Source organism: Mandrillus leucophaeus, unplaced genomic scaffold (assembly GCF_000951045.1).
Source record: "Mandrillus leucophaeus isolate KB7577 unplaced genomic scaffold, Mleu.le_1.0 Scaffold667, whole genome shotgun sequence".
NCBI lineage: Eukaryota > Metazoa > Chordata > Mammalia > Primates > Cercopithecidae > Mandrillus > Mandrillus leucophaeus.
Window position 1 is genome coordinate 1137836 of NW_012107219.1, and position 17514 is coordinate 1155349.

A 17514-nucleotide genomic window follows, 5' to 3' on the forward strand; every position below is an offset into this window, starting at 1 on the left:
ATGGGTGCTGACGAGTTGATGGATGCAGCACACCAACATGCCACAAGTATACATATGTAACAAACCTGCACGTTATGCACATGTACCCTAGAACTTAAAGTATAATAATAATAATAATAAAAAGAATTTGTCTAGAGATGATCCTCAGAGTATGGCCAATCAGCGAGGGGGCAATAAAGCCAGCCTCTCAGGGTTCAACTCCCTAAAGGCTGTGTGACCTAAGGCAAGTTTTTAATCTCCCTACTCTGCTTCTTCCTATCAGAAGGTTTGATACCAGCACACTAGCCATTTGGTGGTTGTGGGGGGTCCCATGGGATAAGCTAGGGGCAGCTTCCAGTACAGTGTCTGACAAGCAGCAAGGCTTCCATCAATGCTAGGAGCTATCTGTTGTTAATACCACACATATAATAAAATAGAATCACTGTTCTGATTTCTTTTGAATTGCAAGTTGAAGAAACTCTATAATTTACCTGGAAGATGGATAAAAGGAACATCCACAAGAAAAGTAGAAAGTGTGTATGTGGATATTCCTGGCACATTCACTGGACAGACTGCAGATTAACAACTAAAATAACTTGTTATTTACTTAATTAGCTTTTCTGGTGGATCTGAATCCCTCAAGTGAAATCCAATCATATCCATTTGGGAGTTAAAAATGGATTCTTTGCTTCAGCTTGTTTTAGTGAAGGCTAAGGGGTTTTGGAGGTTAAATGTTAGTTTCACACCTGTTTCATGATAATTGGATTTAACCACTTTTCTGGAAAAGTTAGTGCTTGCCCTATTTGACAGGCATTTCCCACAAGCTTAAAGGGTTCCCTTTGTTTCCAGTTGCTGTGATCCAACTGATAGAAGTTCTTCCTGCAAAATCCAGAAGACAGAAGACAGAAGACAGTTCTATTTTTACCCCCATCCCTGGAAAAATCTAGCCCTTACTGTGAATTTATATCTGTGTTTCACTCCACCAAGGTTTCTGCAGACAAACTTGCAAGACTCTTTCGGTCGGAAGGTTAAACATTTTACTAAGATTTCTGATTCCCAAATTCTCATTAGGATAGTATCAGGGCCCCCATTATAAAATGGGAGTGAAGCCTGCTGATATGGTTTCACTGTGTCCTCACCCAAATCTCATCTTGAATTGTAGTTTTTGTAATACCCACATGTTGTGCTAGGGACCCAGTGAGAGGTAATTGAATCATGGGGGTGGTTACCTCCATGCTGTTCTCCTGCAGTGAGTTCCTTCTCATGAGATCTTATGGTTTTATAAGGGGCTTTCCCCTATTTGCTCAGCACTTCTCCTTGCTGCTGTCATGTGAAGAAGGACATGTTTGCTTCCCCTTCCACCATGATTGTAAGCTTCCTGAGGCTACCTCAGCCCAGCAGAACTGTGAGTCAATTAAACCTCTTTTCTTTATTAATTACCCAGCCTTGGGTATTTCTTTATAGCAGTATAGGAATGGAATAATACAGTAAACTGGTACCACAAAATGTGGCAGTGACTTTAGAACTGAGTAACAGGCAGAAGTTGGAACAATTTGAAGGGCTCAGAAGAAGACAGGAAAATGTGGGAAAGTTTGGAATTTCCTAGAGGCTTGGAGGGCTCAGAAGACAGGAAGATGTGGTAAAGTTTGGAACTTCCTAGAGACATGTTGAATGGCCTTAACCAAATTGCTGATAGTGATAAGGGCAATGAAGTCCAGGGTGAGGTGTCTCAGATGGAGATTAGGAACTTCTTGGGAACTGGAACAAAGGTGATTCTTGCTACGCTTTAATAAAGAGACTGGCAACATGCTCCCCCTTCCCTAGAGATCTGTGGAATTTTGAACTTGAGAGAGATGATTTAGGGTATCTGGCGGAAGAAATTTCTAAGTGGTAAAGCTTTCAAGAGGGAACAGAGCATAAAAGTTTGGAAAATTTGCAGCCTGATGATGCAATAGAAAAGAAAAACCCATTTTCTAGAAAGAGACTCAAGCCTGCTGCAGAAATTTGCATAAGTAATGAGGGACCCAATGTTAATCACCAAGGAAATGGGGAAAATGTCTCTAGGGCATTCCAGAGACCTTCTTGGAAACCCCTCCCATCACAGGCCCAGAGGCCCAGGAAGAAAAAATGGTTTTGAGGACCTGGGACCAGGGCCCCCTTGCTGTGCGCAGCCTAGGGACTTGGTGCCCTGTGTCCCAGCTGCTCCAGTTGTGACTAAAAGGGGCCAAGGTATAGCTCAGCCCATGGCTTCAGAGGGTGGAAGCCTCAAGCCTTGGCAGCCTCCACTTGATGTTGAGCCTGCAGGTGCACAGAAGTCAAGAATTGAGGTTTGAGAATCTCCGCCTAGATTTCAGAGGCTATATGGAAACTCCTGGATGTCCAGGCAGAAGTTTGCTGCAGGAGCAGATCCCTCATGGAGAATCTCTGCTAGGGCAGGGCAGAAGGGAAATACAGGGTCAGAACCCCCACACGAGACCCCACTGGGACATGGCCTAATGGAGCTATGACAAGAGGGCCACCATCCTCCAGACTCCAGAATAGTAGATCCACCGATAGCTTGCCCCATGTGCCTGGAAAAGCCACACTCAACATCAGCCCATGAAAGCAACCAGTAGAGGAGACTGTACCCTGCAAAATCAAGGGGCATTGCTACCCAAGGCCATGGGAGCTCACCTCTTGCATCAGCATGACCTGGATGTGAGAGATGGAGTCAAAGGGGATTATTTCAGAGCTTTGAGATTTAATTACTGCCTTATTAGATTTTGGACTTGCATGGGACCTGTAACCCCTTTGTTTTGGCCAATTTGGAATAGATATATTTACCCAATGCCTGTACCCTCAATGTATCTAGGAAATAACTAACTTGCTTCTGATTTTGCAGGCTCATAGGCAGAAGGGACTTGCCTTGTCTCAGTTGAGACTTTAGACTTGGACTTTTGGGTTAATGCTGAAATGAATTAAGACTTTGGGGGACTGTTGGAAAGGCATGATGGTGTTTTGAAATGTAAGGACATGAGATTTGGAAAGGATCAGGGTGAAATGATATGGTTTGGCTATGTCTCTACCCAGAGTTCATCTTGAATTATAGTTCCCATAATCCCCACATGTGGTGGGAGGGATCTGGTGGGAGGTAACTGAATCATGAGGGCAGTTACCTCCATGCTGTTCTTGTGATAGTGAGTGAATGCTCACAAGATCTGATGGTTTTATAAAGGGCTTTTCCCCTTTTGCCCAGCACTTCTCCTTGATGCTGCCATGTGAAGAGGGATGTGTTTTCTTCCACTTCCACCATGATTGTATGTTTCCTGAGGCCTCCCCAGCACTGTGGAACTGTGGGTCAGTTAAACCTCTTTCCTTTATACATTACCCAGTGCCAATTATTTCTTCATAGCAGAGTGAGAACAGACTAATACACCTGCCCTCTGCCCTTTCAGTTGGCATAAACACTTTGCATTAACAAACTGGCCTCTAATCTGATGTAACTTCCAGTCTAACCAACTCAAAGCTGCTGGAGTCTTTACAAAACATAGATCTTACCGGGTAACTCTCCTGCTGAAAACATTCAGTGCCTCCTTTTAATACAATAAACAAATTCTCAATTCTTTAATGTGTCATTAATTACTGTATTAAACCGTAACTCCAATTTACCATCCCAAATTCACTTTTCACTGTCACAGTCTCTTGTCCTCTAGGTGTAGCACAAAGACTGTTTCTTCTAGAAAGATTTCTCTCATGTCCCTGAAGTAGAGTTGCTTCTTTCCCATGCTAACGATTACATACCATTTATTAAATGCTTATTATGTACTAGACATGAGGCCTAGGTGAGGGCTTGGAATACGAGAGGTGCTAAATAACAATCAACTGAATTAATGGCCAAGGGTTTTACATGTGCTGTCTCATTTAATCCTTCTAAAAGCGTTCTGGTATGTACTGAAACTGAAACTCACATGCTCAAACTAACAGAGTTAACAAGCAGAGGGCTCAGATTTGCAACATGGGTCTGTCTAACCCTAAAAACCATCCCTTTAATTCCTACCCTACACTGGGTTCCCACTCCACTCACTTAACAGGTATTGCTCAGAATTAGAGTTTGGTCTACGTGTGTTTCTGCCGGACTCTGAGACTTTAATGATGTCAGACTTGATTTATCTCAGAGTTTCCAGACATGGCCTCTCTAGAAGTGGCCAAAGCTTTCGCCACCCACCTTGAAGGAAGCATGTTTTCGCCACGTGCAGCACTATACACCTCATCCCATTGCACCTTCTCATCATCCCTGTTGGGTTAGTATCACATCTCATTTTTTAAAAATGTTCGGCTTGGTGCAGTGGCTCACACCTGCAATCCTAGCACTTTGGGAGGCTGAGGTAGGTGGATTGCGTGACCTCAGGAGTTTGAGACCAGTATGACCAACTTGGTGAAACCCTGTCTCTACAAAAAATTAAAAAAATTTAGCTGGGCATGGTGGCTCCTGCCTGTAGTCCCAGCTACTTGGGGGGCTGAGGCAGGAGGATCACTTGAGCCCAGTTGGCAGAGGTTGCAGTGAGCTGAATTTGCATTGCTGTGCTCTAGCTTGGGTGACAGACAGAATGAGACCCTGTCTCAAAAAACAAAACAAAACAAAAAAACAATAAAAATAAAATAAAATAAATGGAAATTACTTATGACTCATTCATTGACTTATATGTTGAAACAGACGCTAGAAAAGTTAGGTGACTTATCCAAGAATTCCCCAAAAAGTAAGTGGTAGGGCTAGATGATAAGATGGTCTTGACTCCAGCCGATGAAAGAACAATTTGATCCCAGGGCCCCAGAATCTGCTGCAGGAAGCTCTGCCTTTCCTACCGCAGGCTGTCTGTCACCTTCTCTTGCCTCATCTTCAGCAGTGACAGCCTGCTAATCGCAGGACCTGACCTCGCTAGCCTCACCTCATGGAGGGCAGACAGATCATGCCCTTAACTCTGCATTGAGGACGTGATTTGCCAGCCTTGGAGTGCGTTAGGAGCTAGGGAATATCCTTTGGGAATATTCTTCACAGGATGATAATACTCTCTGCTGCTTTCTGGATTCTATATCTCCTGTCACTTCCCAAGGTCAGGTCTGCTCTCCTTTGTTTCTGTAACTGTGAATATTGTAACATTTTCTACCAATCTCTACCACAACAGCATAACTTCACAAATGCAAATGGGCCCACTTCATTGGACTGTGAACTCACTGAGGGAAAGATCTATTCCAAAGTATTTCTATATTCCATAGTAGAATGTACTGCATATTCTCTTACACTTTTCCTAGAGCACAGCAGGCCCCCAGTAAATACCCATTGAGTAAAAGAATAATGGAGCCAGGAAAGGAACCCAGCAGATGGATGTGGTCACTGGATCACACCTCCAGGGGCACCAGCTCCTGATCACATGGCATGGGTCAGATTGGGTAACTAATTTCCTACTCTCTGACCCCAGCAGAGAACAGGGGCTTCAGGACAGGAACAGCAAACGTAGTGAAAATTCTAGTCTCCTGTACCTGCACTTAAACTCTCAGCACTAAGAAGCCATTCAGAGAAGGGAAATTAGGAAAGATTCCTTTTGGAAATGCCATGCTACAACATTCTATGCATAAACACTGCACACATGCAACTTTTGCCCATGTGCATATGTAATGTTTTGAAATTATTTCATGCACCGATCTGGCCATGCTCGGAGTAGGTATGAAGACAGGCAAGCACAGTACAATATGCTACATGTTGTCAGTTCTGTCCCTCCACTTGGGACATTCATAGAACCTCAGTGGTTCACATGATCTTGAACATGTTCTGGGAAAATTCACAGAAAGGAAGAATCAAACCATATGCATGGGCTGGGCACGGTGGCTCATGCCTGGAATCCCAGCACTTTGAGAGGCTGAGGAGGGTGGATAACCTGAGGTCAAGAGTTTGAGACCAGCCTGGCCAACATGGTGAAACCCCAGGTCTACTAAAAATTACAAAAATTAGCTGGGCTTGGTGGCAGGTGCCCGTAATCCCAGCTACTCAGGAGGCTGAGGCAGGAGAATCACTTAACCCCGGGAACCGGAAGTTGCAGCAAGCCGAGGTTGTGCCATTGCACTCCAGCCTGGGCAACAACAGCAAGACTCCATCTCGAATAAATAAATAAATAAATAAATAAATAAACCTTCTACATTTGAACAAATAACTACTTGGGGAAGAAAAAGAAAACTAAGCCCCTATCATGTCCCTGGCATTATCTTCATTTGAGATTCACTAAAATCTTATGTAGATGGGATACACATTAGTGTCCCTGTTGCAGAGGATTATATGGCTCAGGAACATTAAATGACTTCTGAAAGAAGGCACAGTTAGAAAAATGTGAAGCCAGACTCCAAGTCTTCCTGGTGTAAGCCATAGTTTGCAGGTTTTTGACTTCCGGGTCCCACACCAGTCTCCCCTTGGGACCTCCTACTTACTCTCTCCCATGCTCCTCAGTGAGAACCAAAGCTTAAACCTGCAGCCTTAGAGAAACTCCCTTGCGTGTGCTGATCTCTCCTGGAAAACTCCCTGCCCCTCCACCACACCTGCAATGGAAGGTAGGTCCCACATATCAGGGCTGCCTCCAAACTTCATACCTGATCAAGGGCTGCTGCAGAGCCACCAGGGCAGCATGGACGGTCACTGAGATCACAGACAGGTGGAAATAGTCGAACATGACCGGGACCTGGTGGTGCAGACCATTCCGGGGGTGGAAGTGCAGGCCAAGCGTGCGGCTGCTGACCATCGGTGCCCCGGCCACATCCCTCAACCTAGAAGGCAAGCATGTGAGCTCATGTGAGAAATGGTGGGTTGCCCCTGCTGTCATCCTAGCATATCTGTATTAAGCCTCTCCATTGGCCAAGCACCATGCATACATCGTCTTATTCAGTCCTGCAAGTGCTCTGCCTGGTAGAGATCATTTTTCCCATCACTGGCAGATGAGAAAACCAGGGTTCAGAGGTATTACTGGATATCACACAGCTGCTACACAACAGATCTGGTGACATGCTGCATTGTCAGGGACATCAAGCTCATGTGTCAGTGATGGATAGGAAGCACACACTAGCTTTTCAAGACTCTTCAACACTGAAGCCTCCTCCTTTTTCCACTTCATTTTTATTTCCCCCACAGATGTCCAGATGTCCAGCGCTTTCCTCATAATGCTGCACTGACTGTGTGAGCCTATGTTTTCGAACAGATTCCTACCACTTAAGGGACTATGATTAATGCATCTTTATAATCCCAATACCTAGCCTAGTATCTGGCAGGTATTGAGAATATAAATACAGATTAAAATGAACAATTGACTGACTGAATGAACAAAAGAATGAATGACACCCAAAGCACAGTGCTTAAATAATCTGACTAGTTTCATCAAGGGTTCCCCAATGTCTGCTCCAGTATTTTGTAACTGACACGTATCTGAGTCTAAGAGATCAAACCAACTGTCACAGCATCTTTGATGATTAAAAGAAGATTGGTTGTTACCTATATAAAACCTGGGGCCATGTTCGCCCCAGGAAGACCCAGCACTAATCTCAAATCCTGAGAACCGGTCATTTGAGCTGTGCAAATTTCTCTGAAGCAGAACACAAGGCAAACCTGGGAGGAGCATCTTTCACGAGGAAAGCAGAGAGGAAATGCTTGTCCTCCATCCATAGATAAGGAAATGAAGCACAGAAAGGGCCAGATGGAGGGAGCAGCCTCTGAAGACCCAACACCACGGGCTTTGCTTCCTTGAAACCCTTGTTGCTTGTGTGCAAACAAAGGCGAAGTGAAAGAGCCAGCTAAATTATGGGAGCTCAGGATGACTCCATAGATTGAATATGAATAATGGTCCCCTGGTACCAGAAAGAAACCTGTTGGGGAGAGGATGAAGGGTCTACCCCATGAATCTCAGCAAGGTGTTAACATTTACATTATTTTTAATTCTGGCTACAATGTATTGAGAGCTTATTATGAACTGAACATGGTACTTTTCCCTTTAATCTGCATGGCAATTATAGGAGGTATTTATTGGCATTATTCTGTTTGTAGAAAAGGAAGTAAAGTCAACAAGAGTTAATTAAAGCCACAAGACAAAAATGTAATCTTGGACCAGGTCTTCCTGATTCACAGTTATTTCTGAGTTACTGCTCAATATTGCTTTGAATCCAGTCAGACTCAGGTTCCTACGAATCACAGATATATCCCTAGGGCTTGAACAACAGAATGTTAAATACATATCAGTGTAGCAAAGACGGCAAAAATGTTCACAAGAATTTAAGCCACATTAGTAAAAGTAAAGAATTAAGAATGAAGAGGTGGTAACTCTCCTGTGCTCTTAAAGAGATATATCCAAAATGGAGATAAAACTTAGGTCCTGGTGGTGGTGCAGGGAGGTCTCTAAGCTCTGAAATGATGGTGGTAAACTTGATTGCACTGATAGGACAGTGTCTGAGTTCTTATAAGGGAAATAAAGCAAACAAATTAAACAAACAAAAAACACACACAGAAATAGCCCTAGTATTTAACCTGGAAATGACATAAATAAGGTTTCTTTTTTATTTTTTTGAGATGGAGTCTCACTCTGTCACCCAGGCTGCCAGGCTGGAGTACTGTGGTGTAATCTCGGCTCACTGCAACCTCCGCCTCCTGGGTTCAAGAAAACTTCCCACCTCAACCTCCCAAGTAGCCGGGATTACAAGCCTGAGCCCACACCCAGCTAATTTTTGTATTTTTTAGTAGAGATGGGGTTTCACCATGTTGGCCAGGCTGGTCTTGAATTCCTGACCAAAAGTAATCCTCTTGCCTTGGCCTACCAAAGTGCTGGGATTACAGGTGAGAACCACCGTGCCTGGCCAAGAAGATTTCTTTTCTGAACTGCCATCCAGACTTGGGATTTGTCTGGGTGGTCACAAGAAATAAAACTGAAGTCTACTGAGGGCAGATGCACAGGGATGAATCGTTCCTTGAAATAAAGAAGAATTTCCCAATCAGCAGAACTATTCAGGGCAGAATGGGCCATGATGTGAAGGAGTGAGGTCCCCATCCCTGTGCAAACAGGTTCTGATGGGTCTTTGCAGAGGAACAGGTACAAATATGCGATTAGAATAAAGCACAGTTTCCTCACCTCATAACATTGCTTTGGGGACCGAGTCATGCTTTCTTGTGGTGGGAGGGGGCGCTGCTAACTTGTGCACTGTACGACGTGCAGCAGCATATCTGGCCTTCACTCACTAGATGGCAATATCTAAGTGTGACAATCCTGTCTGCTTCATACCATTCCTGGGACTTGTTCTAAGGCCCTAGAAGAGGTTGGCCTTCTTTCGGATCTATAAAGTCAGAAGTGAAGCCCCGCCCTTACTGTGCTCACATCTCCCCTCAAGCATCCTCCTCAGCTGTGATAACCAAACATGTCTCTGGGCAAGGCCACATGTCTCCAGGGGTCAGATTCCTCCCACCTGCATTGAGAGCCACCAGAAAAGACAAATTTCAGGAGCTCTTCTGTCCCAATATGAGAGGCTCTGCTTCTCCATTTTGTTCCCACCCAGGCCTATATGATGCTAAAGAAGCCAGATGACTTGGTCATGTTTCAGAGCCTAATGTCCACCCCAGGATATGCCACGGATGCCTTGTCATCCTTAAACTCAATTTATGAAAATTTAAAAATGTGGCATTTTCAATCTTCCCCAGCCTCTGACTTCCTGTTCATCTTAGCTAATCTTATAGTTCATGAAAACCCTTATTACTATTATTATTAAGTGCTTGGGAGAGGAAGCAACACATTGAAGCCTGGCCTCACTTCCAGCTAAGAAGCCATAAAGAGCAAGAAGACATTTATCCATCAGATTGTGTACTTGGCCTGCTACATATATTGTCTCTCTTAATCATCAAACAGACCTATGAGGTATGTATTCTATAATGATATCTATTTTATAACTGAAGCTACTGAGATTTATGAAAGTGTGAGACTTCCCCAATGTTTTATAGTTAATGAGTGCAGAGTCTAGGTTGCTGAGTTTTATACACTTTGATTAAACCAGTCACCGGTATACAGGCTCTCCATTAACTACTGTTTTGCTGAACAGAAAGTCTCATTTACTGTGTACACTATGGCTTATCACATGGAGGGCAGGTGGGAGGCTGATTTCTAGGCTGAGCTTGGAGTTAGCCGCAAGGTTCTGTGATGAATTGGAAATGTCTACCATAAAGCTATGAATGAATGTCTGGGAAGGAAGTGGAACAGAGTGATAGGGCGGGGTGGGTTACTGGAGGTGTTAATGACAGAAACCCCAGATGGTTAGAGGAAAATAGGAGCACCATAACGTCAGGGCTTTACTTCTGAGTTTATAGCTCGGGAAGAAGGCCAGCCTCTTTTAGGGCGTCTGAGTTCAGTATGGTGCTAGAACAAGTCCTGGTGATGGGGTAAAGCAGGTAGGATTCCTCAAGTCTCTACACTATCCTGCTAAGGAGAAAGCAGATGTGATGAGAAAGGCAGGTGGCCAGAGGGCTGGGGTCCAGATAGAGACAAAAATGAGGCATCTGTGAAGTTGAACCCAGACTGTGGCACGACCATGGACAGATACTCCTGCCAGCCCAGGGACCAGGCAAGACTGGCTACACATCAGTGGATGCCCCTTCTCAATTCCCATACACGATCAAGTCCCTAACACTTCAGCAGACATCCATCTTTGGTTCAAATCCCCTTGGACTCAACTCCTCATGTTATGAACAGTCCCATAACGGATTAGACAGATTTCAGAGATAGGACAGTCCTTGAGAAGGGGAAGAAGTTCTGTGAAGAAATCTGACCTTTTTTTTATTGTTTTTTGTTTTGTTTTGTTTTGTTTTTGAGACAGGATCTTGCTCTGTCACCCAGGCTGGAGTGCAGTGGCACAATCATGACACACCGTAAACTTGAAGTCCTGGGCTCATGCAATCTTTCCACCTCAGCCTCCCAAAGTGCTGGGATAACAGGCATGAGCCACTGCCCCTGGCCAAATCTGAACTTTGAAGGGATGAGGGAAACAGTTCTGCCAGCATTGACTCATCAGCTTCCCAATTCCCCATTCTCCAAAGGAAAAGGGGAAACATTTGTTGGAGAGGTTACAGAGACCAGAAGTGAAAATTGACTTTAATTTGCAGATAGTGGTCAGCGTGTGCTGAGATTCTGCTAACAGAACAGAGAAAGAAGGAGTTTTCCTCCCTTTGCCTAAGCCAAGAGGGGAGGTCTTCAAGGGAGATTGCCCTGTATCCCCTAGAACAGTGGGAATGCAGTTCCTAGTGCTCAACTCATTCTGCAAAGGCCATCAGGAGAGAAGCTGAGGGTGGCTGGATTGGTCTAAACAAAAGTGAGCAGGCTTGGCTGAGGAGGTTATGTGGAATGGGGGTTAAAGTGTCTGTGTCCATTTCCCATGGGCCAGATGAGTGTGCTTTGGAAAAGTATCCACCCCCGAAGAGCTTCTTGCAAGGAATGAGTCACCCAGCCTCTTGTGAGGCATCACTACATCAGATAACTGCAGGGATGGGGCTGGGTGAGAGTCTTCTGGTCAGGGGTGCCTAAGGAGTCTATCTCTAAGGAATTCACAAGAACATCCTAAGGCCAATTCAGGGTTTACCATATGACAATCCTACTCACAAATGAACCCCTGCCCTTTTCTCCACTGTTTCCCTCCTTACTGTGCCTGACCCTGCAAAACCTGCAAACTGCAGTGGGGAAGAAATGGGGGATATGAAGTCCCCCACCATGCCCTGTTCCTACACTGGGAGTTTTCTACGCTAGGAAAGCCTGGATCTGAAGGTGAGGTAGAGAAAGGAGGCAACAGAAAGAAGTTATACAATGGATGAGGTTTAGAGTTCTGATATGATACTTCACTGGACTTTTCACACCTAAAAAAAGGATGACTTACTCATTAGCGGAAATATCCCAGCTTAGTGGCCTGACAGCTCAGCCCAGGGTAGGAAGAAGAGGCCACAGAACAAACCGAAAGAAAGCAGTTATGAGAAAGAAGAAAGTTGCCTCCTGCTTATTTAATGAGCGGGTTACAGAAAAATGGAGCTTCAAGTTTCAGCGTTGAAACATAACAGCAGATATGTCACACAAAGACGTTGAATCCTGAGAGAATCTCCTTTGATTCAGAAGGGGATTTGCCATTTGTAGCTTCATAGGGTCGTTAATCTAAAATCCCCAATTATTATCACATTGTAAGATGTGTGAAGGTGTCAGACATGAGAAAGGGCCAGTTAATAAAGCCAACAAGTTATGAGATTTCTGTGTATGCATTTGAGCTGCCTGCCTAAAATGTATGTGGTTTGAAATGACCACACAAACTTTCTTAGCCCACACCCCTGAGTAAGGGACATTGCAGCTTATCAGGAGATGCTTATCTGAGAGACGTTCTGAGATTCACGGCCTATGAGACTATCCCAGGAGTAGGGAAGCGGGGAGGAGAGCATCGTGCTACTACAATTCAATACTTTCCATTTCCATGACACTCACTGCTGTTCACTGTCCGTAAAGTGCAGATCCACCTTGAGCTGAAAATCTACTTCACTCAGCGCATCTTCCATCTGCAAAAGAAACAAAGTCCAAGGGATTTCAGGAGTCAAATATTGTCCAAATGCAATACTTAGCTTGTCTACGTCCCAAAGTAGAGAAACACCATCTTGTCCAAAAATCAATGCCATTTATGCTAAAAGCAGAACTTCCATGTATGTTTCATGGAGTTCTGGGTGAACAGGATATCTGGGAGTATTACACAAAAAGAAAAAAAGAAGGGATTTACATACTCAGTTTGGGGAAAGTCAATTTGAAAAAAAAAAATGCTAAACAAGTTTCTTTATTGCAGGACTTTCGAGAGTCTCATTTGGATTTGATCTAGAATCCCATCTGGGGCAAGAGTCAGGTGTTCCGTAGCACCTCCTTTGGGAAGGAGGGAGCAGGGAACTCGCAGTGAAATTCCACTTGGCTAGCAATGGGATTAAGTCAGAACAATGTCATCTCTAACCCTCAGGCATCCTCTCAGGCATGCCTGCATCACGGCCCACGGGTCCAGAGGAGGAAGCTCATGTTTGGGAAAGCAGTCACTTCTTCAGGTGGCTCAGCTTCATAAGAAAGCAACTTCTTCATTTTTGTCTTGAAATCCATTGTATTTAACCATTTTCACTTTAAGACACTGGCATTTTATGTCCTACCCATGGCCGCATTTATCCTTTGCTTTAAGAAAAAATAAAAAAAGAAAACATACTTTTTAAACACAGGAATCTTTATCCTTCCTGCCAGTTTCTCCTATATACCTGGAAGATGGTACCCCTAGTTCTCCTTTTTTAACATCACTCCCAACTCAAGGGGGTGTTACTTGCTAAATACCAGATCTCGCCACCACCTCTACTCAGAGGTCAGCCCAGGGTCAGTTCTACACACCTGTGATAGGACTTGGCCTCCTCCTCCTCATTCACAGGCAGGATGCAACCCTTTTTGTCTGTAACCACAAAATGCCGTGTCTTGTTTATCTTGGTATTTAACGGTGCCTATTACAATTTTGGAGGCGGTGTTATCACCTGGAAGCTTGTGAGCCAAGTATTGTCTGCTGATGTGTCTTGTTTAATCCCCATAGTATTTTTGAAAATGTTTTCAACAAATTGCAAACATTTACAATTCAGGCAATTTCATATTTGTATTATGGGTTTTTAGCTTCTGCAAAAAAACAAAAAACAAAGCAAAACAAAACCCTGGACTTGGGAGTGCTGGGCTGGCATTTAGAAACTCATTTAGAAACTCTGTTTCACGGTTCAATCACCCGATCTGTTTCAGATCAGGTAATTGCTGTCCCTTCTACCACCATTCACAGTATTCACTGACACCCGTCTGACCTGCATCTAAAAGCCCCTGGCTATTTTCTTGTGTAGTGTTCCCAGTAATCCTTGTATGATTAAGAGAGAGACTAGTTTTAATTCATTCTTGATCCCTTGCTCCAGAAATAGTGTCTGCTACATAGAAAGTATCAATGCATCTTTGAGGAATAAATAAAGCTTTTTCCCCAATCCCCACCTTTTTTGGTTTTCATTTCTTTGCAAGAATCTCCTCATCTTCCTGAGATGGAAATCTCTTACCCAAAGATCTCTTTGGAAATGTCTTCCTGGTTAAGCATAATTCATGGAGAGATATACAGATGGAATTTATCTTTAGGTCTCCAGGGTTTAAAATTTGTTATTTAAAAAAAAGCATTTAAAAGTTAACATTTTGCTGAATCCAAGTGCTATAAATAACTTCCTTTCCTAGCTTTGTTTTGCATAATCATGAACCTAGCTTCAAACACACAAGGAACGCATTGCAGCCTCTTGTCACCAGGAAGGGAGGGAGACTGGCAACGTAAGCTTCCCAACTACCTTCTGAGCACGCATTTGCCTGGGTAATGAAAATTCAATGTAAACTCCAGTTTTAAACTTGCTGCAGTTTCCTTAGGAACTGGGAGAGAAATCATTGGCCTGGATAAGCTGTGGCTAAATTGAGCTGGGCTATAACTTTACAATGCTTCAATGAATCTTATTTGCAAGATATTCCAGAATGAAGTCACTGCCTTTTCTAAACATTTATTCCATGGTTGGCTGTTGACTTCCTACCCACCCCCCCCTTCAAAAAGACACACACACACACACACACACACACCATACAAACATATGATTTTCCTTTATTCTGCATTATCTCAATTAGAGTCATCATCTCCATTCAAGGGTCATTTTCTCACGAACAGGAAGCAGTTCTGCAAACTAGTAGAAATAATATAAGAAGCTAATATTTACAGAAGAGTTATTATTTGGCAGGCAATAAACTATCATTATACGTATACTATTTTATTTAACGTGGATAAAACTATGAGTTAGGAAAGACTGTCCTGCATTTACCCATGAGGAAACTGAGGCTCCCTGTGGTAAAGGTATTTTCTCAAACTCAGTTAGTGAGAGTCCCACATCCCAGATGCTGTCAAGGACTCCATTTCTTCAGCTTTCTCCCATGGTCATGTGTGTGTTCTAGGTGGGACGTTCTCTCACTGCTTGGTTTCAACTCATAATGGTGACTCTCTTGTTTTCTCCTCCATTCTTAACTACTATCTTGGGATTTGTTGCAGCCTGATAGCTAAGAGAGCAGCTTCTGAAATCAAGATACATGTGTACAACTCTTAGTTCTATCATTTCATATCTATGAGACCTGGGGCCAGTCAACCTCTCTGTTGTTTTCTCATCTGTAAAATGAGAGTAAAATAATTACATTTACTCACAAAGCATTGTTATTGTGTGAATTAAAATTTTAAAATGTACACAAAGGGCTTTGTTTACAATTGAACTGACAATTCTCAACAAAGGTTAGCTATTATTATTGCTGTCATTTTCAACCATAGGGGGCCCGGCCACATGAAGGACCCATTCTTCTACCAACTTCACATAGTGGTCCTGCATGCTGGTCACAAACACAGACTTTATGATCAGAGGGCCCAGGTTCAAACCCTGGCTCTACAACTTCCAGGTGGTACGACTTTAGATAAATGCCTTCTCTAAGTCACTGTATCCTCATCTGTAAAACAGGAGTAGTAAAACACCTCTCATGTTGTTGCAATAATTCAATGAAATATTCCAGACAAAGAAATCAGCACAGCGCCTGCCGTACAGCACATACCTTGTAGGTATAAGATGCTGTTTGTTGGGGTTCAATCAGGCTGGTGGGAAAAATATTAAAGATAGTTATAGTAATAGTCAAAAACTCTCTTGGAAGGCCTGAGAGTTTGCACAGCTTCAGATTGCTTGGCTGAAGGCAGCCAGGGTCTCTTTGCAGGAGCCAGAAAGATTAGGGTACAAGTACAGAAGAATGTGGGAAGTTAATCTTCCTATCCTGTTTACTTATATGGGCTTAAGACTAACCTTTGTCCTACCAGGCACACTTTACTGCCTCCTACTTGGTGGTCAGCAGAAGTTTATTACCCGCAAATGGTGTTTACTTTAGGCCTGAGAACCGGGCCTTTAATCTTTACCCTCTAGTGGTGTTTACTCACAACTTTTGTTAATTAGTCTTACTGAATAAATAAGAGCCTCACTAACCCATATGGGCCCAGTCGCAACTGTTTACAGAACTCAGCTTGGAGCCTTTAAGCAGCTCAGACCCTCAGCTGGACTGGCAAAGCAGAATATCTGTGTGTCAGTGTATGTTTATTCATCCATCGCCGAATCAGGGGTCTGCAGGAACAGACCCCCTGCAGCTAGTGTCCCCGTGAAAGGAGCGCTGCCTCCGCTGTTAGGGCTAAGATCCTTGTGATTGTTCTTATAACTCATCCTCAACTCCTTTCACTCCCCAGTAGAAGCTTTTCTTCTCCCAACTACCCTGGACTATCAGTAACTCCAAGCCTATTTCATGCCCAAATCTTAGAGTCAACTTCCATTTATCATTCCTTTCTACATGATGCCTGCCATCTCCTATGCTCAACCTGAACCCAGTCCTAAGGGCTGCACTTGGCGGCCATGCAGCTCACCCTTTCAACTCACACAGTTTCCATTCACACAGTTACGACCTCTGCCATGATGCTCACCAAGACACCATGCACTATAGCAGCAACTGCCTGTACGCCCTTGGTCTCCTGGGCCCCATTTTCTATATTATTGCCAGACTGACCTTTCTAAATGCCAGGTCTCCTCCTTCTGTCCTGAAGGAGACTCCTACCTTTAAAAAAAGAGAAACATGACCTTCGGCAGAGTCTCTATGGCTCTCCATGCTGTGTCCTCAACCTTCCTTTCTAGCTTTGTGTCCCTGCCAGTTTCCAGCCCATTAGCAACAATGCTTTCTCCCCCAAATCTGCCTTCTGCTTTACTACTTTTTATGGGCCTTGCCGTCTTCTGTCTCAGGAGCTCTTAACTGGTTACTGTGGAAATCTTGTCCATTTTTCTACTTATCCAAACTCTGAATCAACTCAGGCCCCTCTCTGCTTCCAGCAAACAAAAAAAAGAAAAAGAAAAAGAAAAAAAAACCCACCTCTGTCTGAATCACTAGGTCTGGCATGGGCTCATGAATCTGCATTTTGTATGAGTACTGCCAGGGGACTGTGATGCCGGTGCAGCAAGGAATTACACTTTGGAAAATGCTTTTCCTTTTTAAGCCTATGAAAATGCAATCTTGCTCATAAAATGTGTTTAATATATAATCTTTTCCCCTTCTTCCTCAGAGTGGCAAGCATTTTGCTGTTAATAATTGTATCTGCTTTTTTGCTCTGCCTGCTAGGAGCTTAGCACTAAATGTATGGATCACCATTAGCAAATATCCAGAGGGTGTTTGCGCATTTTGGTCCCCTACCTTTACCCCAGCCTTTATTTTCCTGTATGTGTTTCTCCTCCACTCTGCCTCATTCCATTGCTAGCTTTTCTTTTTACTATTCTATGCATTTTGTAAGCCTTCCCAAATCTTCTGTGGGATTACACAGAGTATATAAATAAAATATACACACTACCTCCAGACTCACTCTTTGCAACTGTTATTATAACATCTCTTCCTA

At 43.6% G+C, this 17514-nt stretch overlaps 1 protein-coding gene across 2 annotated transcripts in view; it reads right to left on the bottom strand.

The window, feature by feature from the left end:
- The window catches only part of FAM135B (family with sequence similarity 135, member B), a 299141-nt gene that overhangs the window by 117143 nt on the left and 164484 nt on the right, over positions 1 to 17514 (bottom strand). For both annotated transcript variants that reach the window (XM_012001609.1, XM_012001610.1), the window contains exons 5-6: positions 12480 to 12550; positions 6595 to 6768 (exon numbers count right to left, since the gene is read on the bottom strand). In XM_012001609.1, the coding sequence (XP_011856999.1) occupies positions 6595 to 6768; positions 12480 to 12550 (245 nt within the window). The remainder of the gene's footprint in view (positions 1 to 6594; positions 6769 to 12479; positions 12551 to 17514) is intronic.